Here is a 25,297-nt window from a genome sequence, read left to right as displayed (position 1 = left end):
ATCCCCGTTTTCAAGAGGGGACGTCGAACAGATGTGCAGAACTATAGACCTACATCTCTAACGTCGATCAGTTGTAGAATTTTGGAACACGTGTTATGTTAGAGTATAATGACTTTTCTGGAGATTAGAAATCTACTCTGTAGGAATCAGCATGGGTTTCGAAAAAGACGGTCGTGTGAAACCCAGCTCGCGCTATTCGTCCACGAGACTCAGAGGGCCATAGACACGGGTTCACAGGTAGATGCCGTGTTTCTTGACTTCTGCAAGGCGTTCGATACAGTTCCCCACAGTCGTTTAATGAACAAAGTAAGGGCATATGGACTATCAGACCAATTGTGTGATTGGATTGAAGAGTTCCTAGATAACACAACGCAGCATGTCATTCTCAGTGGAGAGAAGTCTTCCGAAGTAAGAGTGATTTTAAGTGTGCCACAGGGGAGTGTCATAGGACCGTTGCTGTTCACAATATACATAAATGACCTTGTGGATGACATCGGAAGTTCATTGAGGCTTTTTGCAGATGATGCTGTGGTGTATCGAGAGGTTGAAACAATGGAAAATTGTACTGAAATGCAGGAGGATCTGCAACGAATTGACGCATGGTGCAGGGAATGGCAACTGAATCTCAATGTAGACAAGTGTAATGTGCTGTGAATACATAGAAAGAAAGATCCTTTATCATTTAGCTACAATATAGCAGGTCAGCAACTGGAAGCAGTTAATTCCATTAATTATCTGGGAGTAGGCATTAGGAGTGATTTAAAATGGAATGATCATATAAAGTTGATCATCGGTAAAGCAGATGCCATACTGAGATTCATTGGAAGAATCCTAAGGAAATGCAATCCGAAAACAAAGGAAGTAGGTTACAGTACACTTGTTCACCCACTGCTTGAATATTGCTAACCAGTGTGGGATCCGTACCAGATAGGGTTGATAGAAGATACAGAGAAGATCCAACGGAGAGCAGCGCGCTTCGTTACAGGATCATTTAGTAATTGCGAAAGCGTTATGGAGATGATAGATAAACTCCAGTGAAGACTCTGCAGGAGAGACGCTCAGCAGCTCGATATGGGCTTTTGTTGAAGTTTCGAGAACATACCTTTACTGAGGAGTCAAGCAGTATATTTCTCCCTCCTACGTATATCTCACAAAGAGGCCATCAGGATAAAATCAGAGAGATTAGAGCCCACACAGAGGCATACTGACAATCTTTCTTTCCACGAACAGTAAGAGACTGGAATAGAAGGGAGACCCAATAGAGGTACTCAAAGTACCCTCCGCCACACACCGTCAGGTGGCTTGTGGAGTATGGATGTAGATGTAGATCTCCATCTCTTAAAGTATTATTGGTATTATTGGTGCAACAAGCTGACGAGAACTGATGGGATGTGATGGCATGCAACCAAATACGAAAAAGTCTGTTGTGATGCTTATTGTGAAACTGGCCATCCTTTAATGCGTATCTGCAGACAGTGCAATAATATGTTTCACAGGCATGGCACAAACAAACATCCTGAGGCTGACTTTGTCCAATGGTTCCAGGTGTATGAATGTCTTGTCACAGACATTTCAGAAGGGATACCTTGTTCTAAAGGGTCATGATTTTTATACGCAGACCAGGAATCAAAGTCAAGTTATTTTGACTAGCTGTTTGCCCAAAGCAATACTAATATCATAGTTTTAGTTCTCTTATTTCCATTTTCCCACTCCTGCTCAGCTGTAATGTAAATATTCTCTACTGCCCTTCCAAGATCACATGCTTGTAACTTCCAGTGTGCATTCAAAATGCTGGAAGAAAATATCAGATAACTAGTTTATAAGCTTAAGGGAGATTGGGGCACAGCAAGGAATTAGTTACATAAAATAAATGACTGTCAGGATGCCATCATAGCGTATGTACCCTATACTCTCTGAGCATTTAGAGAACTGAAAACGAGGTGGCTGAATGATGATGGAATATTGAAATTTTGGCTCTAGTGTTTTACTTTTTCCTCTGCAATTATTGCCATGTCAGTACTAAGGATTTGTACGTCTTATTTTGCAGAAACAAAACACTGAAAACGTAAGCAGTTATCACAGATATTGAATCTTCACAGCATATAAAATATAGAATTCTGTCTGTCTGCAACTCAATAAATGTGTTTGTGTTGATAAGGTAGGCACACTGGGTAAATATGTAGAAAACAAAAATGGTTTGCTACAGATCTTGAAAAACTTCATTTGGTCTAACAACCTCTGAAGAAATACAGAAATCTGTGGACAGTGTGATTCAAGATGGCATGAAAGTTCTGGCAGCAGCAAAACAATAAAGCATCGCTTGACAGACTCGTGGCAATACAATGGTAGAAAGGTGCAACATTTGAAATTGTAGTAGTAGTAAGTACTGATAATGGTACTAACAGGGCAAATATAACACATATCAACAATGCAAGCATTAGTCTGATTGTAATCTGCCTGCATCTTATTAGATGCTTGGTGTCACCAAACTTGACACTTGGTGTCACCAAAGGAAACTCAATCTGTTCCAAAAGCAACCACCTGTAAGACAACAGCTCAGCATGGAAGAAAAGGAGGAAAGACAAGAATTTTTACTGACACACCAGAGAAGAGAGAGCTTCTAGAATGTAAAAATAGGATGGAAAAAAAAATGACTGAACACTCAAAATCAAACAAAAGATAAACCCAATCCTACAAATGTCAGAAGGAAACTTCACCAAGAGATCAGCTCTGCTATTCCTCAGATGAGTGACAGTGATGATAATTCAAGTCTTCACAATGATGAATAATTTAACATGGAAGGTGAGATGAAGAGAATGACAATGTTACTGTAAAAGCTGCAACAAAAGAAAAAGAAACACAGCTTCACCATTCAATTAATACAAATGAAAGCATTACAATTGTGACTTATCTGCAGAAGTCACTTAAGACTGACATATACTTCTTACTTGCTGTAAATGCAGCACATGAAACTAGCTTTACAGATGTCCTTTGTAGAATACCGAGGCCTCCCACAGTCGGTTGCACAAAACAGACTGTAGCAAAGTTTGTAATTCCTATTTCCGTGGATACTTGCAATATCCAGTGATTTTATTATGCACAAATTCAATGTATCACATAGTGTTTACAAAGAAAAATACATGTTTCCATTCTGTCTGCAGCAGATCTTTTTTAATGTCGCACAATGTGCACCACACCAGCAGCACTCAGTGTGCCCCATGATTGGGGTAGAGTGGGCATTTTCACATCACTTTGCTGTCAATTATTCTATGTGACTTCTGAAATTTTCCCGGCGTATTTCTTCTTCTAAGACTTCTTAGAAGTCAATTATTCTATTTGTAAAGTTTTTAGCAGAACAAGACTTGTAAATTAATATAGATACTAGATGGTATAGGCTTCTTACATACATGAAATAATCCATGAATACTATAAAATTTCATAACAAAAAATTCTAAAACAAAAAAATGTGCCTCAGTTACCTCTATCTCCTGCTGAACAGCTATTACAAAAAAAGACTAACCATAGTCGGAACAATAAAACATAACAAACCTAATATTCCAACAGTACTGCAGCATAATGAGTTTACAGAAAAATATTCCACTGACATTGGATTCTGTGAAAAAATGACGTTGGTAAGCTATATACCAAAATGAAAAAAGTGGTGATTCTACTAAAAGCAATCAAAAGTAAATCCACTTCCCAAAAAGGATGAAACTTTTTGAGAGAGGGGAAAAAAAAAAACACTACTAGTTAGTGCTCAGAATGGTATCAGGGAAAACAAATCTACTGAAACAATTTGATTTGACTTCTTAAAGCATGTATTTAATGCTGCAGACCGAAATTAATTATATTGTGGTTTTTTCTAAACCTGTATAAAGTCTTTGATTTCATTAATTTTGATTTGCTGCTTAAAAAATTGTACAAATGTGGTATGCATGGGATTGTTGTCATCAGGTTTATGTTGTGTTAGATGACAGAAATATGTCATAAAAATTAAGATTACTTTTCAAGATAAATGAATACTAGTTAAGGGGACAATGAAGACTTTTTGTTTGTCCCTCTATTAGTCTTGATTTAGTGATGATTTACTTTGCCACTTGACAGCGGCAGAGCCCTGTTTGCAAATCATACTAGCCAATTTATTAAAAAATACATTCAAGTTTATTTACAACAAAAGGCTTCTGTGGGAATAGGGGCAGAGAAATGATTTAGAGACAATTGCATAATGGTAAATGAGAAAAAAACAGAGAGTATTAACATAACAGACACAAGAACAAAAGCTGAAAGAAATATAATGCTACACTACTGGACATTAAAATTGCTACACCACGAAGATGATGTGCTACATATGCAAAATTTAACCAACAGGAAGAAGATGCTGTGATACGCAAATGATTAGCTTTTCAGAGCATTCACACAAGGGTGGCGCCGTGGCGACACCTACAACGTGCTGACATGAAGAGTTTCCAACTGATTTCTCGTACACAAACAGCAGTTGACCGGCATTGCCTGGTGAAACCTTGATGTGATGCCTCGTGTAAGGAGGAGAAATGCGTACCATCACGTTTCAGACTTAGATAAAGGTCGGATTGTAGCCTATCGCGATTGCGGTTTATCGTATCGCGACATTACTGCTTGCGTTGGTCGAGATCCAATGACTGTTAGCAGAATATGGAATCAGTGGGTTCAGGAGGGAAACACAGAACACTGTTCTGGATCCCAACAGCCTCGTATCACTAGCAGTCGAGATGACAGGCATCTTACCCGCATGGCTGTAACTGATCGTGCAGCCACGTCTCGATCCCCGAGTCAACAGATGGGGACTTTTGCAAGGCAACAACCATCTGCACGAACAGTTTGACGACGTTTGCAGCAGCATGGACTATCAGCTCGGAGACCATGGCTGCAGTTGCCCTTGACGCTGCATCACAGACAGGAGCGCCCGCGATGGTGTACTCAGCGACGAACCTGGGTGCATGAATGGCAAAACGTCAATTTTTCGGATGAATCCCGGTTCTGTTTACAGCATCATGATGGTTGCATCCCTGTTTGGCGACATCGCGGTGTGTGCACATTGGAAGCGTGTATTCGTCATCGCCATACTGGCGTATCACCCGGCATGATGTTATGGGGTGCCACTGGTTACACGTCTCAGTCACCTCTTGTTCGCATTGACGGCACTGTGAACAGTGGACGTTACATTTCAGATGTGTTACGACCCATGGTTTTACCCTTCATTCGACCCCTGTGAAACCCTACATTTCAGCAGGATAATGCATGACCTGGTGGCCAAGCAACTGGCTCGTCACAATGCGCCAGTCACTACTCTTGATGAACTGTGGTATCGTGTTGAAGCTGCATGGGCAGCTGTACTTGTACACGCCATCCAAGCTCTGTTTGACTCAAAGCCCAGGCGTATCAAGGCCGTTATTACGGCCAGAGGTGGTTGTTCTGGGTACTGATTTCGCAGGATCTATGCACCCAAATTGCGTGAAAATGTAATCACATGTCAGTTCCAGTATAATATATTTGTCCAATGAATACCCGTTTATCATCTGCATTTCTTCTTGGTGTAGCAATTTTAATGGCCAGTAGTGTAGTATCAGGGGGCTGTAGGACTTAACAAATATCTACACAAAATTTCTAGAAGTATTGTTAGACAATCATTTTAGAGGAGGTGGGGGGGGGGGGGGGGCGGCAATCTTGCTGTATTACATAATAAAAGATAGTTCATATTTTAGACACATTAGGTCAATGAAAGTCATCTCATACTGAACAGGGAAATCTGTGAGCTACTAAATGACTGTATGACAACAGATTCAAACCTTGTACATCCTAAGGTCATATAACATCTTGTCAAACGCTTGACGAGTCCATATGACACTGTTTAAATGCACTGAAGATAGCTATTCAGCAGTTGAAATTTAGATCTGCAGTAAGAAAATATAGGCTGGATTTGTGAATGATTGCTGAACCTTTTTTTTCTTCCTTTTTCAAAACATAGTTGTATGATTTCCACATTGATTTTTAGAGCACAAATCTATTTTAACCTTTTCCTGTTGTTATTGGCACATTCTCTTTTGATGGAGAGTGCAACAGCCTTTGCTTCCTCAGCATTTTCCAAATTTCACAGTTAAACCACACTAGGTCTTTTCTATTCTTAATCCATTTACTAGGCACATATTTCTTCAGAGCTTTGTCTGTAATTCCTCTATTTCCATCATACTGGAAGTAAATGACATCAATTCACTGTCTAAGTGAGATGCTAACAACTGCTTATCTGCTCTTTCCAGCAGAAACTCTCCTAGCCTTCTTGGCTGATTTATTAACTTTAGTAAGCACAGTGCTATGATGGCATCACGATCACCAATTCCTGTCTCTATACTGATGCCTTTGATAAGGTCAGGCCTGCTTGTAGCTACAAGGTCAAAAATATTTCCATAGCATGTGGGCTGTCACACTAGCTGCTCAAGACAGATTTGAAAAACTTGTTCAAAAGTATTTAACAAGACTGACTGACTGCACTACCTGTATTTACTGGCTGTACCACATCTCACCACCTGAAGATAAGTCTCGGTCAGTACTTCTGTATCATAATTTTAGTACAATATGAATGTCGCTGTAATCCCTCCACTGGCTTATTTGCATAGAAAGCCCCCTTATCCCTCCCAAAACAATTGTGTCACATTACCAGAGTTGGAGGACACTGTTCACCAGATACAGTCCACACTGGCAAATTTCCACATTAAGGCCACAGGGTACATGATGCTTCATCATTCCACGAACTTCTCTGCATGGGGCCTCCCGGCCAACAATGCCATACGATCATTTCATTCCATTTTTTCCAAGAAAGTTATGTACTGAGCAAGGTGTCAAAGAGTAGGATTCCAATCCCTGTCCAGTCATCTTAGTTTAGGTTTTGTAGTCCCCTAAATAACTCGAGTTGTATGCTGGGATGATTGCTTAAACAGCCACAGCCGACTTCATTCCCTATGGTTGTGTAATCTATGTCTGTGTACCAACTCTCAACACATCAACAGAATTTTAAACCCTGACCTTCTTATAATAGTCTGCTATTTTCACAGTTCGGAGCCACTGGTCAATGCATCTTTTCAATAAGCTGTTTGCATGTATATCCACTTTCCTATATCAACAGTCACAATGCAAAAACTAGAACCTGATCAGACTAATTAATTCTTTGGTAAAAGTGTAGAATGCTTGGTCTTTAAAACAACACTTTAATGCATAAAGTTACTAGAGATTAGAACATGAGTTAGACACAAAAAAATCTCACGGGATAGATACGAATGATTGGTTTAATAAGTGAATAAAAAAAATAGATAAATAAACTAAATATGATCAAAAAATTAGATAGAGAGCATCCCAGAGTGCCACAGAGAGCTACAACACCAAGAAGAATCGCTTCTCGGCTTTTGGCTGCCAGATTATGTGCCCCTTTACACACATTACACAGGTTGCGGTGTTCTGAAATGATCATAACGGTAAAATTAGAGAAACTGAAGATTATAAAAAGATGTACTGACTCAATATTTTTTCTGCACGCCTTTTGTTCACTGGTCAAAAAAATGAGGGACAGTACAATTATTTTCTGCTGATGTTTTAGTTTGCTCCCATCTGTGGCCTTCAACATTCTGTTGCTCATTCTTACCTTTTCAGGGGGAAGTGGATGTTGCAGCTGTCATCAGTCACCACTGTCTTCTCTAAACATGCTTAAGTAGTACTGAAAACATTTCTCCACCTCCTCCTCTTATTATTAGTTGTTTGTTACATATAAATTCTGGTAAAAAAGCTTAATTTTGAGTGTGGGGAGGAGGGACAGGGGAACATAGCATATAAAATGTTAGTGTCAAAGTCAATATTATATGTTGTGAATTACAGTGTAAGTAAGAAGAGATTTAGACTTGCATGTTGAAATGAAGCTGTCATTAATTTTCTTAGAGTTGTAACTCCAAGATGGCATTTTTTGGCATTTGTGCGAACACTGTGTTGACAAATGTCATCAGTGGTGACTGACTGGGACCTTGCACAAAACTCTCTGGTCGTCTGCCTTATGATTTTATTGAGTTCAGATGCTTCTGAGATGCGTGCTCCTTTTGTTAATAAAAGTGTGCTGCATAGTATCTGTGTCATGTGATTATTCATTGTTGCCATCATCAATACACTGTATCACTATACTGCTGCTATGTATGTGTTAGTTACTTGATTCTGAATGTGGAAGATAAACAAACTAATGACGAATTTCATTTTGGCTGAGAGCTTTGGTAATCTCTCTTCTTGTAGGCAGCAGGACTGAGTGTAACGGGATGTTTAGCTGGCTTTTTTCTGTTCATATTTCATTGTTCCAGAAGTGAAACAAGTTTTGATAGCACAAAATATAATCCCTCACTGCTAAACTAAGTAGCTTTATTTACTTTTCAATGTGGCTTTAACTGTACTCAGCATGAACACAATACCACTCATTAATACCCATTGCTGCAATCTACACACAGTAACTTGCATGGCTGTTATGCAAGAATTTATTTACTGTTAGAAAGATCAAACAAACATGACAGGACAGAAAAGGGAGATTACTAAAATTAAGCAAACTGCAGAGGTGGTTAAAATACACACATAAAATAGCTTTCTAATAATGCCTGGATAGCCTCCTGGGAGGAAAATAAAAGTTGTCAATGATCTGTGAACCTACTGAAAGCAATGCTAGATGGTAGAAATTGGCACAAGCTACAAGACCCACAATAACATACAACAACAATCAACACTGCTTTTTTTGTTAGCACCTGTCTATGTTATGATGAAATGAGATCATCTGTGGGATTAAAACTCAAGGCATAGCCACGAAATACAAAACCACTGAGAAATATATATTGTCAACTGTTTTGACACACAGTGAAGACAAAGTTCCAAGCAACATCAGAAACTGTGATCACAGGCAATCAGTGGCATCTAGAAGCAATACTATGCTCTAAACATCTGTTCATTTTGTCATAAATTCTGCAATTTATGACTTAAACAATGGAAAATTTAGGATGGAATAATACCAATATTATGAAAAGGATAGTTGTTACTGGCCATATTGCGGAGATGCTGAACTGCAAATAGGCACAACAAAAAGACTCTCAAACAAAGCTTTGAGCCAAACAGGCATTCCATCAGAACAGACAAAACACACATACACGACCACAGTCTGCAGGCAGAAGCACACAATTGGAGAAGCGACTGGGTAGTGGGGTTGAGGAGGAGGCTGGGGTGGGGAGGGAAAGAGATAGCAGGGTAGGGTTGGGGGGACAGTAAAATGATGCTTGTGAGATCAAACAGGGATGAGCTGGGGAGGGAGTAGGGCAGGTAGGTGTACTTGGGAGGTCAGATGGAGGGCAAGAATGCAGCCCCACTTTAAAGGCTGTTCTAGAGCATAGCATGATTATTCACCATTTATGAACACTTGGAAATATTTGTGACTACTGTCAAGCGATTGGAAGCTGCTGTGAGTTTATGTACCAAGCAAATTATCGAGAGTCATGCAGTAGAGGTATCAACGGTGCCTACATTACTATCCTCTTCCATGAATAATGTCTCATCTACAGGAAGTGCAGGGCCTATTGCTCCTCGACAACCACGCTGTGTGTTGAGTCAGTAGTAGTACCTGGGGTTTTGTACAGGGGAAGCAGAGACTTGGGAGAACCCAAGATACAACACTCATCCTCTTCGCCAACAACTTTCGGGTGTTGTCTCCACTAAAATTGAAACTAGTGGGCCAATGCAACACACTTCACACTTCATCTGTGGGGTGGGGAAAAGGGGGGGGGGGAGGACTTTCTGTGACCTGTGTCAGGGGAAAGCAAACAGAAGGTTGGGGGCCTGCTAATTGTTGGCAGTTCAAACATACAGAAAAGGCAGTAAAGTAAAGGTTAGGTTAGGTTAGGTTAGTTTTTCATTGCATAGATCCGTGCTGTAATATTATGAATATATACATCATTTGTTTCTATTAAAAAATTCGTCAATGGAGTAGAAGGAGTTGGCCACTAGTAAGTCTTTCAGGCTCCTTTTAAACTGATCTTTATTTGTAACTAAATTTTTTATGTTTGCTGGCAAATTATTGAAGATGAGGGTTCCTGAGTAGTGGACCCCTTTTTGAACTAAAGTAAGCACTTTTAAGTCCTTGTGCAGATCATTTTTGTTCCTGGTATTGTATGTATGAACTGAGCTGTTTGTTGGAAAAAGAGATATATTATTTAGGACAAATTTCATTAAGGAGTAAATATACTGAGAGGCAGTAGTTAGTATACCCAGTTCTTTGAAGAGGTTTCTACAGAACGTCCATGAGTTTACTCCACAAATAATACATATTACATGCTTTTGGACTCTGAAAACTTTTGTTTGACTTGAAGAGTTACCCCAAAATATTATACCATATGACATTATGGAATGAAAGTAGGCAAAGTATGCAAGCTTTTTCATTTTTATGTCGCCTATGTCAGCTAACACTCGAATTGCAAATACAGATTGGTTAAGGCGTTTCTGCAGTTCTGTGGTGTGCTCCTCCCAACTGAATTTATTATCAAGTTGTAATCCCAGGAATTTAAGACTGACAACCTCTTCTATCTGCTCTTCTTCATACTTTATGCATATGCTGGGTGGAAATTCTGAATTGCACATAGTGAGTCTTTTCAAAGTTTAATGTCAGTGAGTTGGCTTTAAACCATTTATTAATATCCATGAAAATATCATTAGCAGATCTTTCTAGAACTACACTCGACATACTATTTATTGCAATATTTGTGTAATCTGCAAACAAAACGAACTCTGCTTCTGACAGTGTAACTGATGAGAGATCATTAATGTACACAAGAAAAAGCAATGGCCCTAAGATGGATCCTTGTGGGACACCACATGTAATTTCTTCCCATTCCGATGATGACTGATGACTTAATTCACTAGTCCCTTGCACTGACAACCTTTGTTTCATGTTAGCGAGGTATGACTTGAACCATTTTGCAGCACTGCCCTTGACACCATAGAATTCTAATTTAAAAGGATGTTGTGGTTCACACAATCAAATGCCTTTGACAAATCACAAAAAATACCTGCTGCTTGTAATTTGTTATTTAATGAATTAAGTACATTTTCACTGTAGGTGTAAATAGCCTTCTCGAAATCAGAACCCTTCAGAAATCCAAACTGTGTTCTTGATAATATGTTATTCGTGGTCAGTTGGTTGAGGAGCTGCCTGTACATTACGTTTTCTAAAATTTTTGAGAATGCTGGCAAATGTGAAATCGGCCTGTAGTTTGATGGTATCTCTTTATCCCCTTTCTTGAATAGAGGCTTAACATCTGCATATTTTAGCCAGTCAGGAAATGTCCCAGTTATAATTGACTGGTTACACAAGTAACTTAGAATTGTACTAAACTCACAAGAACATGCCTTAATTAACTTTGTTGAAATTTCATCGTAACCACTAGAATGCTTTGTTTTTAAAGATTTTATTATGGAAGATATTTCTTTTGGTGAAGTGAGTGACATATTCATGTACCTGAAGCTTTTTTTAAAGGTTAGTTTCAGATCTTCAAGGACATTATTTACTGATCCTGACAATCCCATTCTATCAGTAACGGATATAAAGTACTTCTTAAATAGATTTGCCACATTATGCCCGTAGGTTACTAATGTGCTATTTGCTCCTGTTCCTTTCTGGTTCTACCAGTCTCCTCTTTCACAATATCCCATATTGTTTTTATTTTGTTCCCTGACATTGCTATCTTCTTCTCGTAGTGCATTTGTTTAGATGTATGAATTACTTTTTTTACTATTTTACAGTATTCCTTGTATTTAGCTAAATCATCAGCATTGGAGCTATTCTTGGTCGACAGATACATTTTCCTTTTTGTCTTACAGGAAATCTTTATTCCTTGTGTAATCCATGGTTTTATTATAGACTTTTGTTTAATTTGAGTAACTTTTGGAGGAAAACAGTTTTCAAACATGGTACTGACATTGTTCATGAATGTGTTATATTTTTCATTCATGTCATGAGCACTATAAACATCTTTCCAGTTAACAAGGATCATCTTGTGCACTAAGGGAGTGTGCCTGTGGGCCTCATTCAAAATGCTAAAAGGCTTCTGTAGCCACTGAGAGAATGGGGTACAACCAGCTGCACACTGGAACAAATGATGATGCTTGTCCTCTGCGTTCAAAGGCCTTATTGCAACATTCCAGCACATGGTAGAGAAGGTTGAGAAGGCTAGTCTTGCTCGTGGAATTTCAATGAACATGCCAATCTGCAATAAGTCGAGTTGCAGTCTTGAAACAGAGACTTTGAAGATTCTGTGACAAGATAGGCTGTGACAAGATAGGCTGTGACATCCAGACTTGCACCACAGGGTTGAGAACATAATAAATCAGGATTGCTCTACAAATAAGAGCCTGGTACCCATGTGGCTGAATGTGAATAGGATGCAACCAAGGATTTTCTGGATCAGGGAACTCCCCATCCAGTTCAGATACTGCTATATGTAGGAGATCTGAAAGAATTAGTTAGGGTTAGGCTTGAAGAAAAGCCACCCTATCATGAGACAATTAAAAACCTAGTGAGCAATTACCGAAGAATTCACAATAAAATATAGAATTTGAAGAACTCCAAAAAGCAGCTTATCTCGCATAATTTTTGGTACAGAAAGCTGGTGAAATCTTCAAATCCTCAGCAGTTGGATTTTTATGGTCAAAATAAATTTATATCAAAAGAATAGGCTAAAGGATAACGGATGTGGTGTGTCCATTGCAGTACACAAGAGTCTCAGACTGAGAAGTGCTAACAAGCTGCATGTGTGATTGTTTGGGCCAGGCTCAGTATGAAGGGCAGAGACAAACAAACAGCTGGGTGTATCAATTTGTAGTGGTATAAACTGAAACGTTCGCATAGACTCAATCATAGGTAAATCAGAGGGCAGACATTGGCTCATTGATAGGATCCATTCAGTCTACAAAGGAGATTTATCACAAAACACTTACATTATCCATCCTAGAATATTGCTCAAGTGTTTGGGTTCCAAGCCATATAGGTCTAACAGGGGCAATGAATGTATACAAGGAAAGGCACTACGAAAGGTGACAGGTTTGTTTTATCCATCGGACAGTATCATGGAAATGCTGAGAAACCTGACCATGTAGATGCTTAATAATAGCTGCTAACTATCCCACAAGAGCTTGCTTACAAAGTTTCACGTTTAGGACTCAACCAGTTATCATTCTCCCTTTGCTCCACAACTGATGAAATTAGAAGAAACCCTAATACAAAGTATAGCGGGAAGTGCCCTTTGCTATGCATTTCACAATGGCGTGCACAGTATAAATTCAGCTGTAGTAACTATTGTCATCTTAAAAAAATCATTAAGGCATTCTATGAACTCTAAAATTTTTTGGGTGTCCAACAGGAACTTTTATTTCATTTAACGTTACTAAAAATTATTTCACATCATAGGTTATGTTATGCCAACAACTGTAATGACTAGATCTGCTATGAGCAGAATTAGATGAGAGCTTTCTGAAATCATGCCTGATAGCATGATAATTAAAGGATTTAATCTGTGTTAACCAAATACCAAAATTAATAACAAGAGCAGGATCAGCATTAGTCGCTGAAGTAGAAATCTTTATTTCTGTTGCGAACTGATTTCGATCACTGTGTGACCATCATCAGTGCTTGTATTAAAGCACTGCGGACTCATAAATACAAGCAGTAAAATTGCAATATCTGCTCATATTAACGAAGAGCACTTGTCAGACCGAAAATACAAATGCAACTCAAGTGATTCGAAGCTGATGGAGTCACCATTCAAAAAAATTCTGAATCTGCATAAGGGAAAATAGGCTAACCAGTATACATTTTCAAGAGATGCAGCTCATAGTAAAGCATAATGGCAGATCCAATTCTCACAACCACAAAGCAGAGTAAAACATTGGAAGCTGTAGAAAAACAAAAACAGGTCACAGCAGTAACTGAGAAACAATATTAAGAGGGAACCACAAGACGTATGGAGATGAAAAAGGGAAAGGCGTCTTCAGGGCTATAGATATTAAGAGGTTACAGTTAAGGAAGGGAGGAAAGAAGATTAATGTGTAACTTCCCGTCAATAACAAGGTCATCAAGAGACAGAGGACAACTCTGATATGGATTAAATAACATAGCCGGTTGAAAGACCTACTTGTGTTGTAAAGGTAGTGTGTGTGTGTGTGTGTGTGTGTGTGTGTGTGTGTGTGTGTGTGTGTGTGTGAGAGAGAGAGAGAGAGAGAGAGAGAGAGAGAGAGAGAGAGAGAGAGAGAGAGAGAAAACCCTCTCTCTCAAATGATTAAATTGTTCACATTCCCAAAATACAATGAACTGCTGCTACTTGTTTACATTTACATAAAACTTTACATTTTAAGGATTTCTGCTCCCAATTAAGTTTTTTAAGAAGAGTACTCAAGTAATACAATATCAGAGTATATTGTACATAGAATGAAAAGAACTCTCAAATTCTATTACTGGTTTTATTTACACAGAAGCTCTAAAACCATTCTGAGATTCTGGAAACATGTAATGTATTTCCATTAAATTAGCCTAGTTTTAAGATATGCATGCTTCAAAATAACATAGTCCACAAGGGAAACAATACTCAAAGCAGCTAGTATTTTTACATTTCAAATCAGTCCAAACACACAATCTTGAGAATATTCTCAGCATGGTACCATAAAATGGTTATATGCAACACTGTGTGCAAGCAGATCACTTGAAAGTGTACCTCTACCTTCTTCACTTGCCTGTGTCATTTGGTCTGTGGGACTGTCACCTGGGTGCCCACTATTTACAAGCATGTTATTCTTCGATACTTCACCTGTGTATGCATTATGTATGTCAGAGTTTATACTAGCTACTTGCTTTCCAGATGGGTCATTTGCTACCTCCTTTACACTATGATGAACGCGATTCACATGACGAATCAGGTAACTGTCTTTAGCAAATGTACGGCCACAGACATGACACTCAAAGTTCAAGCCTGTTGCATGTAATCTCTCGTGCAGAGCATAATCCTGTTTTGAGGTAAATGTTACATTACATTTTCCACAAACTAAAGGCATATCTACAACATGACTCCATTTATGTGCTGTCAAATAGCTTTTGACAGCAAATTTTTTTCCGCACATATCACAAGAATAGGGTCTCTCCCCTGTGTGTGCCCGTTTGTGTGTGTTGAGACTGCTTTTCTGGCTAAACCATTTAAGACATACATTGCACTGAAATGGACGTTCCCCCGTGTGCGTTCTAACGTGGGCTTCCAAATATGGTTTGCGACTGAAACTTGCTTCACATAACTTACAGTGAAATGGTTTATCGCCAGAGTGTAGCTTCATATGAACATAATATGAGGATGCTGAAGCGAGTACTTTCCCACACACTTTACAAGTCTGTGGTTTTGGACGAGGCTTTTCTTTTGCCGATTTTTGACAGCTAGCATTTTCTAAAGTTGATTCACAGTTATATAGCTGTGGCTGCACAGAAGTTTGGTTCGTTTCACACATTTTCACAGATCTTCTCTCAAGTTCCCCTCAATTCATGAAAAATTAGAAAATAAGCACACTGAATCCTTGAAATTCATTCTCCTGGTGTTTGCGGGATCCTCCGTAAATAACAGTTTACTGAGAGACCTGCAACACGGAAACAACCATCCGGCTACAAAATATGAACCCTTAAATCATGCAGGAAACTTTCTATTTCATCTATTAACATAAACTACCATGCACGTAGTTAATATAGAGTTCAGGTCTCATAAAACATTCGGATACTGGGCCTCTCATCGCTTGAACAATAAACGTGATATTTATGAGCATGCAGTCCCTTTAATAATGCGCTATGACTAGTCAGGAAATAAAAGATTCTATAATTACACAGAACGGTAGGTATAATTTATTCCAGTATTCTGTCCATTCAGTTCTCCCAAAAATAATCACTGCTCCACTATTAGCGAATTTTACTCGCATAATTTTGGCCAGCAGAAAGATTTGGTCAGCTAACTATTACTGATTCCTAATTCAACCTGTAAACTGATTAAAACAGGAGTCTTGCAGTATCTCACCTGAAAATTATTTACTGAGATTCCAATTATTAAATACTCTTAATATTCTATTTACTCGACGAAATATCGATTTATAAACATTTCATACAACACATTCTGTTCTACCAACATTGATACAGTAATGGGACATTCAGCAAAGTATCGATTTTGTGTAACACCAGCTTTAAAAAACTTTCTTTCACATCTGATTCATCATTTCTGACAGCTTTCTTCTGATGGTCAACGGAAACTTCTTAACGTACGTTCCTGATTAATTTTGAGTGTTAAAGTGCGAAGAAATGAAACAAAATTTCGAAACAGCGACATTTATTGCTAGCGAAAATATATACATACGAACATATGAAAAAATATTTATAAGGGAATAAATAGAGTCTGTTTACCTTATCCATTATGTTCCTTTTCTTAAGTAACTAGTAACGTCACAAACAGCGTATTTTTCTCCTTCATTAAAGCTGACTTTTCACATAAAATGTTCGTTAATAAAAACTGTCTCATCAACTTATGATTTTATTTATATACAGTGTGGGCGTCATCTCTTTCTGTTATCATAAAACCTAAATAATCTGACCTCGTTTGCGTAAAAACACTCAGAAAAAGTATCTCTATCGTTGTGTAGCATTAGCAGTTTGCCGTGAAAACAAAGTACAATAATAAAATAAAGATTAAGATGAAACAAAAGCACAAAACCGTCTAGTATAAGATGAGCCAGCTCGGTGAAAACAGATTAAATTCTGATTTTAGCAGACGACACCGTCAAAACTTTCTTCGCGAGAAAATTTGACGTGACGTGACGTGACGTGACGTGACGTGACGTGAAGGTTTATTTATGTATTTATTTATTTAGTCCTTCAAATCCTATATGTATAGAATATATACAAGGATATTGGACATGGTTAGGTATTTACAAGATAAAATACAGTTTGTATTGCAATCCTAAGGACTTGATATTGAAGTAATTTAGCACAGATTCATAAATACAACAAACATTACAGGCAACATACAAAGTAAATTATTAATAATGCATCTTTATTTTTGTTGTTTGGCTTTTATATATTCTGTCAGACTGTAAAAGCAATGATCAATTAAATATGCCTTTACTTCAGCCGTAAAACTACAGAGTTTACCTATTGACTTAATATGTTTATGTAGATTATTGAAAATCTTTATCCCAGTATGTAGTGTGCCTTTTTGGCACAATGACGTTCTCACCTGTTTCACATGAAGGTCAGATTTTTGCCTTGTATTGTGTGCATGTATATCTTCATTTTTAATAAGATATCTGGGTGTCTATCGATATATTGTTTAATGAAAACTGATGTTTCATAGATAAAAATGCAAGGAAGAGGAAGAACTGTCAGTTTTTTGAATATGGGTCTGCACGATTTCGTATTGTTTACCCCTTCAATAATTCTTAGTATTCTCTTTTGCATCCTGAAAAGTTTAATATTTGTTGTTGTATTGCCCCAGAAGATTATGCCATATTTAATTACAGAATGAGCATAGGAGTAGTATACATTTAACAGGCTGGCTTTGCTGCAACAAGTTTTTAAGATCCGTATCATGTAACAGGTTTTGCTTAGTTTTCTTTGCAAATATTCAATCTGTACCTCCCATTTTGTGTTGTTCTGGAGCCAGAGTCCCAGAAATTTAGTGCTGTCAACACTTTCAAGAACTCTGTCCCTAAGTTCTATTTCTACGTTTGGGTGGTGTCTTCCTTTTACATTATAGAAGTTCAGTGCTACTGTCTTTTCTTTGTTTATAATTAGCTTGTTGTAGCTGAACCACTGTTCTACACTGTTCATTGTTTGGATAGCGGAGTCTTTTAGTTTTTCTTCTGTTTTACCACTAATAAGGAAGTTTGTATCGTCTGCAAATTGGAGGGTAGTTTGGCAATACTTGTTGTACATAAGATCATTGACATAGAGGAGAAACAGAATGGGTCCTAATACTGATCCTTGAGGGACACCATATTTCACATTTTCATATCCTGAATAGTAGTAGCTGATTTTGTTATGGTCAGTATATTGCACTTCAACCACCTGTTTGCGACCACATAGGTATAGGTATTGGATATACCTCTAATTCCTAACTGGTCAAGCTTCTGCAGTAGGGCATTATGGTCAATGACATCAAAAGCTTTAGATAAATCAAGACATATGCCTGTCACAAACTCACTTGCATCCAGTTTAGTACAGATTTCATTAAGAAATTCAAATATTGCACTTTCAGTTGAATAGCCTTGCATGAAGCCATGCTGTGAAGGAGAGAGAATTTTATTTTTATTTAGGAAATCAGACAATCTCTTATAAAAAACTTTTTCTAAAATTTTAGAAAAAAACAGGCAGTAGGGCTATTGGTCTATAATTTGAAACACATTCTGGATTTCCTTTTTTGAACAGTGGTTTCAGCTTTGCTGTTTTTAAGCATGAAGGGAAGGTTCCTGATGCCAGTGAGCTGTTGCACAAATGTGTCAGGGGTTCAGCTAAGGCAAGACAGCATTTGTTAATAATTGCATCTGGTATTCCATCAATTCCACATGAGTATCCTGTTTTCAAGGTTTTTATAACTGATAAAATTTCTTCAGAATTTGTGGGTGAAAGGAACAAAGATGTAGACACATTTCTCACACTATTGCATGATGGAGGTGATATTTTGTTGTGTTCTTCCAGTCCACTCACCAACTGTTCACTTACATTTGCAAAATATATGTTGAAGTTCCCTGCAATTTCTGTTGGGCAAGAAATAATTTGTCCTTCATAACATAAGTTCATATTTTTATATTGTTTAGTTTCACTTGTTGTTTAATTTTTTATAACTTCCCATATAGCTTTAGATTTGTTTTTTGAATTTTCAATGCATTTGTCATTTTCCATTGGTTTAGCTTTCCTTACAACATTTTTGAGGATCCTCTTGCAATTCTTCAGGTACAAATGAAATTCATGAGGCATGTTCTGTGTCTTTGCTATTTCATGTAAACTTCTTTTCTCTGCACAAGATATTCTAATACCTGTTGTAATCCATTTATTCTTTTTGAAGTTAGGTTGATATTTTTGCTTTTTTAAATGGAAATGCAGCTTCAAAGTATGACATGAAGATTTCCATGAATTTTTCAAACTTTTTGTTAATATGTTCACAAGTATACACTTCATACCAAGTTTCTTCACTTAGTCTCTGTACCAAAAGGTTTATTTGTTTGTTAGTGAATTTCCTTGCTTCTTTTACAAGTTCCTCTTTCTCAGTTGTTTCACTTGGAGTGTGCAAAGCAATAAACTGTGCATAGTGATCACTGAAGCCACTATTAAGATTTCCGGCACAGAAATCGTGATTTACATTTGTGTTTATTAATATTTGATCAATTGTTGACCTAGTTGTTGGTGTAACTCTTGTAGGAGAGTCTATGGTGGCATTTATGTTATGTTTCCAGTAGGGTCATCAAGCATTGCTGGTCTTTTGAGATTTCTTGAAAATCAATATTAAAATCTCCACATATGATCACTGTTTTGTTGAAGTTTTTTATAGTATTTAAAGCTGCTTCTAGTTGGTGACAGAAATCATTTAAGTTCCCATCAGGGCTCCTATATACTCAGATGATTATTAATTTTAATGCAGAGAGTTCAACTGCAGATACTTCAAAAATTTTCTCTTCAGCTAACAGCTCAATGGGTTTTATGTTACAATAATCAATGCCACTTTTAACAAATATACATGACCCTCCATGACTGGATGCAATTCTAAAAAATGATGAAGAAAGATTGAAGTCTGCAGGTTTTGTGACTGACATTGCATCTTTAGGCAGCCAGTGTTCAGTTATACACATTACAGAAACGTTCTTTAGCTCATCAGTACATAAAATTTCAACTTCACTTAATTTGTTTAGCAATGATTGGACATTTTGATGAATCAGCATGAAATTAAAGGGTTTGTTAGGCTTTGGCATATTGTTAGACTTTGGCATATTTAATTGATCACTTACCTTTACCTTGTCAATAAAAAATCATTCAGGTGTGCTGGAAGTACTGCTTTTCTTTTCCTGACTGCACCTATTCTTCTATTATCATCTGCAGCAGAATTTTCTTCTGTGCCGGCTCCCCTGGTAGTTGTTCAGCTGCTGCTCCTACTGTTGACAATATTGCTGCTGGTGTTAGAGCTGGGTCTGCAATTGGTAGAGCTGTTACTGCATTCATTGTTGTTGCTGTGCCTGAATATTGGAGGCACCTAGTTTCTTCTTTTGTTGTTGATGTTGGTGAGTGAGGTGTTGCTGGCGTTGTTTCCTTCGAATATTTGGGGGGCCAATCCAGGATGATTTTGCTTTTGAGTGTTTGATGCCTCTTGGTGATAATTTCTTCAATTTTTCCAACGAGCAGTTTTTTCCCCATGTTGTTAACGTGCAATCCATGTAATGTGTGGAATCTGCGCCCAATATTATTAACATTTACGAGTTCTACATTTCTGAAATGTTTGCAAACTAATGAAATTTGTTCGTTGGCATTGATTATTTCTTTATTTACACATGACCAAGATGGTAAGTCATGCTGATGTGGAATGTTCAGCACTAAAACATTTGTGTGTGTCAACTGTCCTAAGCACCTTTTTAGTTCTTGTTTTGCTTTGTGGGTTTCGTTTTTATATACGTCATTTGACCCACCAATTAGCACAACAAAGTCTTCAGAGGATAAGTCTGCAACGTCTGTGGATCGTACATGATTACAAACTTCCGACATAGAAGCACCAGGCTTTATGTAAGCGATTGTTTGTAAACTGGACTGACCGTTCAGAAGGCGAACAATTCCACAACCATGATTGACTGCCATCAAAACTACTTTTCTTCGTTTGGATTTCTCTGCCTGTTTAGAAGGTCCACCGTCGTTATGGCCAAACAATTTAGTATCAGCGCTGGACAAATACTTGATATTTGGGTCACGCAAGTGCTCAGGTCTTTCAGTTTCATTTCCTTTCATAACAGTAGTTGAGTTGTTAGGCATTCTTTTGGATGTAGTATTTGTAGTTTCATATTCAGCTCGGAAGTTAGTTTTATTACATGCACAATGTTTCTTACCTTGCACGGTTGACTGCACACTGAACCTGCTTGTAAACGCAGTATTAGGCTCATATAATAACCTTCGTTGAGAATGAGGCGCTTTGTTTTTCACTTTGCCTGGAATTTCGTGGTTACTGTGAGGCAAGTTTGATGTAGGTTCACACTTTCCGGACGTAAGTTTTTTTAGTTCGCCCATCAGAGTATTAATGGTTAGTTGCAGACTGCTTAAACGATCATTTAACTTTCTGATTTCATCACTACAATTCGTGCACACGCTGTTTTTATCGGTGTAATTTTCACTTTTTTCCACATGAACACTATACATATCAACACTAGCCGCCATCTTCGTCATCGACGTCCTGTGCGAATGCCGCTATTTGAAATGCGTTGTGGAATATTTGACGTGACGTGATGGCAAGTGTGAATTGTCTACCATCATTGATCACGGAGAGTGCCTAACTTAGAAAATACCATACATGTACGATACTTCTATCACGTGTTTTACTGCTGGAGAATAGGAAGAATACCTTTTTTTATATCACAGTTATCAGGTTTTATGATTGACGAGAGAGAGTCATGTATGCAATGGTAAAATATATCTGTTCCCTCTTTGACATATGACTAACGGAAATTTGTAAGCAGACGACTGTATGGACCAAGTGGTACCTCTCCTGTAGCGCTTAGTATTAAAAATTTTCAACTTTTTATAATGCTTCAGTGAACAGAGCAAATTGGAATCATCTGTACTACTCTTCTGTACGCATTTTCGATATTCCGTTTCATCTGACTTCATACAGATTCCATTCATGCGAGGAAAATTCCAGCACAGTTCCCACATGTGTTTTATAACAGTCAGTAAAATAAGTGAGCCCTTGCTTCCATTCTATCTCTGTCAGTTGTCACATAGTAGAATTTGTATAATGTGACCAATTTCTGAGTAATTAACGTTGTATTTTATCTTTGTTAACGTTTTTTTGTAATTTTTTGTATGAAATGCACAATATGAAATTGGAGAAGTCAGTTCTCTTTATTGTGTGCAATATGCCATGATGAGTTTCATATTCTGAACTGACAGAATCACCTGTAGTAGTGGTGTGATAATAACATAATGAAATATACAAATTTTGTGAATAACATCAGACAAATATGATACAGCTGGCAATATGTTGCTTTTGTACACTGCACAAGAGTCCTATGGCATACCATGGAGATGCAACTTGACACTGTTCTTCAGTTCAGACGATCCACTGATTTGTCACTTGGTTGACACAAATGCCACTTATCGTTGGAATATTCAAATACTTTTTCCACTTAATGCGTTCTGTACAGAAAATTGTGAAAAATCGTAGTTCACATTAACGTAAGATCCACATGAGTGGTATAGAACAGTATAGAATAAAAATTTATTGTCACATAACATACAATTTCAGGTCATTGACTTAATGTGCAGGAAACTCGTCAGAACACAAAACTATAATATACAGGGTGTTCCATTTATCTTAACCACACTAAATAACTGTTTGTCTAGATGCAAATTACAAAATTTTTCAAGCAAATGTTCTTTAACTGCCAGAGGGACATCAATCAGCATGATTGCCTTCGTTGTAGCTTTGTTTTCTTGCAAAGATATGAACAGCTATATGACTTTTTTAAATGGAACCCTGTATTTTTTATACAGTAATTCATTTCCTCTCCTAAAGAGATATTCAAAAATGTATCACAGTGTACCATTCACTGAAACACAACATTGACTTTGAGCCAGGAATCACCAACTCGTCCACTTGCTAGAGTTGTCAGAAAACAAATGAAAACCAAGTAAAAACATAACACAAAATTGACTTTGACTCTCCTAAATCATTCTAATTCAGGGCCCTCAGTTTCATATTTTTCCACTTTAGAGAGTAACATGCACTGGTACACAATATCAAAGGCTATTGATGACTCAAAACAAGTTCCTATGGCATGCAGGGAGTTATTTAGAGAGGAGCTAAATTTGTATTTCTTTTTCGAAATCCATACTAATTTTTTGAAATTTTTGTATAAAATTTTAAATTTCTATGGTCATAACATTTCCAAATATTTTTAGCCTGTTGGAAGAAGAGAAAATTGGTGTCAATTTCCTATATTTTCTTTACACCTTTTACACCTTTGCTAAAAATATGTTTGTAATATTATATGTAGGCAAAGAATTCCGGACTTGTGTTGTATTATAGTTCTCTGTGTAGCCTTTATATTGCTTCAGTATTCCAGTTTATTTACTGCTTTTGTGGTATACTGTGTGGGATTACAATGCCTCATTCCATGTATAAGTATAGCAGTAGTTCAATTTTCAGTTAATCAGCCCTACACTCAATTAAATATTGTATTTGGTCTTTCTTGGTTGTGTCTGTACTTCTGTTACATGGATCCATGTACTAATTTATATTTACGTGACAAACCCTATTTCTAGGGCTATATTTTAATTTTGACAGATGGATCTATGCCGACGTTTGTAAAAACGGTGATGGTACATTAGTCCTTACTAATGTAAAATTGCCACCTTCTGAAGAAGACAAATTTAAATTTGTTGAAACCTAGGTAAAGAATTCTTTATCCATTGCAACTGGTCGGCTGTTTATAATTTTATTATTATTATTATTATTATTTATTTGTATAACATTTTTTATCAAATTGGTACTCTGTTTTATCTAAGTACTCCTTCAATGTATAAAATATATTGTATAACAGGTACTTTTTAGCTGCCTTTTTAAATAAGTGTATTTTTGCAATTTCTTTAATCTCTTTTGGTAATTTACTGTACAGTTTTATTCCTTGGTAGGAAATGCTATTTTGAGTTTTACATTTATTTTTGTAAGTTGAGTCTATCTCTTGTTGCATGGTCATTGACGGAGCTGTGTGGGTAGTAATTACCAATATTATTTTTGATGTGTATTACTGAGTGGTAAATGTAATCATATGGAGCAGTTAAAATCCCCAGAGTTTTGAACTGGTCTTTACTATGAGCTCAACTAGTATTTTTGGTTATTATTCTTATGGCTCTTTTCCGGAGTTTGAAAATTGTGTTCATATATTGTGCGTTTGTTCCCCAAAAAAGAATGCCATAGCTAAGAATTGAGTGTATATATGAATAATATGTAACTAAAGGACACTGCATGTTACACACTGATGATAGGATTCTAAGCGCATAACGTGCTGATGACATTCAGTTTGCAAGTACCTTTGTGTGCTCACACCACTTCAACCGAGAATCAATATTCATTCCAAGAAATTTTGTGTATGTTACACAGTCTATAGAGGTGTCATCTACATTTAATTTAACATTGACATTTTTCCTCTTCAAACTGAAAGTCATGGCATTAGTTTTCTTTATGTTCAGTGTCACCTTTTTGTTTATTGACCATCCTAAACTTCCCTGAGAGTTTCATTTGCTTTCTCGGCAAGGAGTTCTCTTGTTTTCTCAGTGACTATTATACAGTTGTTATCAGCGAAGAGAATTTTTTCACCATGAGTAACACTAGTGGGAAAGTCATTAATGTATATCAGGAATAGTATTGGTCCTAATATGCTACCTTGCAGAACCCTTATATAACTGTATTTTGGCTCTGATAATGTCTAAATGTTTAGATCTATTTGGAATATGTGTTATCTCTACTCCTTGTACCCTATCTGATAGGTATGATCGAAACCAGCCATTAGCTACTCCTCTTATTCCTAATGCTTCTAATTTATTTAATAGAATCTTGTGGTCGACTGTATCAAATGCCTTAGAAAGATCCAAAAATATGCCTGTGACACACACATCTTTATCAAGAGCATCAAGTACAACTTTTGTGAATCCTACTATGGCTGACTCCGTATTTTTTCCATTTCAGAAACCAAACTGTGATTCACTTAAAAGATTGTATTTATTCAGGTAATTCATTAACCTGTCTTTCATAATTGCTCCTTTTTTTTGAAAATGCTGGCAGCAGGGAAATGGGCTGGTAATTTTCTATGTCTTCTGCATTACCTTTCTTCAGCAAAGGTACAACTATTGCCTGTTTTAACTGTTCTGGAAATGTCCCTGATGTGAAGGATTCATTTATTATATTTGTTAAGGGGCCTTGTATAATCTCTATGCATTGTTTCA

At 37.2% G+C, this 25,297-nt stretch overlaps 2 protein-coding genes across 3 annotated transcripts in view; one reads left to right on the top strand and one right to left on the bottom strand.

Moving 5' to 3' along the window:
- Positions 1–25,297, top strand: part of LOC126161714 (peroxidase-like) — a gene marked incomplete at its 5' end in the record, with an annotated part of 240,793 nt that overhangs the window by 13,221 nt on the left and 202,275 nt on the right. The window lies entirely within an intron of this gene.
- Positions 14,534–16,256, bottom strand: LOC126161715 (gastrula zinc finger protein XlCGF7.1-like). 2 transcript variants are annotated; one of them, XM_049917748.1, is made up of 2 exons: positions 16,131–16,256; positions 14,534–15,702 (listed from the first exon to the last, which is right to left on the bottom strand). In XM_049917748.1, the coding sequence occupies exon 2, from the start codon at positions 15,574–15,576 to the stop codon at positions 14,734–14,736; it is 843 nt and encodes a 280-aa protein (XP_049773705.1). In that variant the 5' UTR covers positions 15,577–15,702; positions 16,131–16,256; the 3' UTR covers positions 14,534–14,733. The 2 variants fall into 2 exon arrangements, with proteins under 2 accessions (XP_049773705.1, XP_049773706.1); XM_049917749.1 differs by lacking the exon at positions 16,131–16,256 and adding an exon at positions 15,943–16,083.

This window comes from Schistocerca cancellata, chromosome 2, assembly GCF_023864275.1.
Source record: "Schistocerca cancellata isolate TAMUIC-IGC-003103 chromosome 2, iqSchCanc2.1, whole genome shotgun sequence".
Taxonomy (NCBI): domain Eukaryota; kingdom Metazoa; phylum Arthropoda; class Insecta; order Orthoptera; family Acrididae; genus Schistocerca; species Schistocerca cancellata.
Note: the sequence above shows the minus strand (reverse complement) of the source record. Positions and strands in the feature narration are given on the sequence as shown.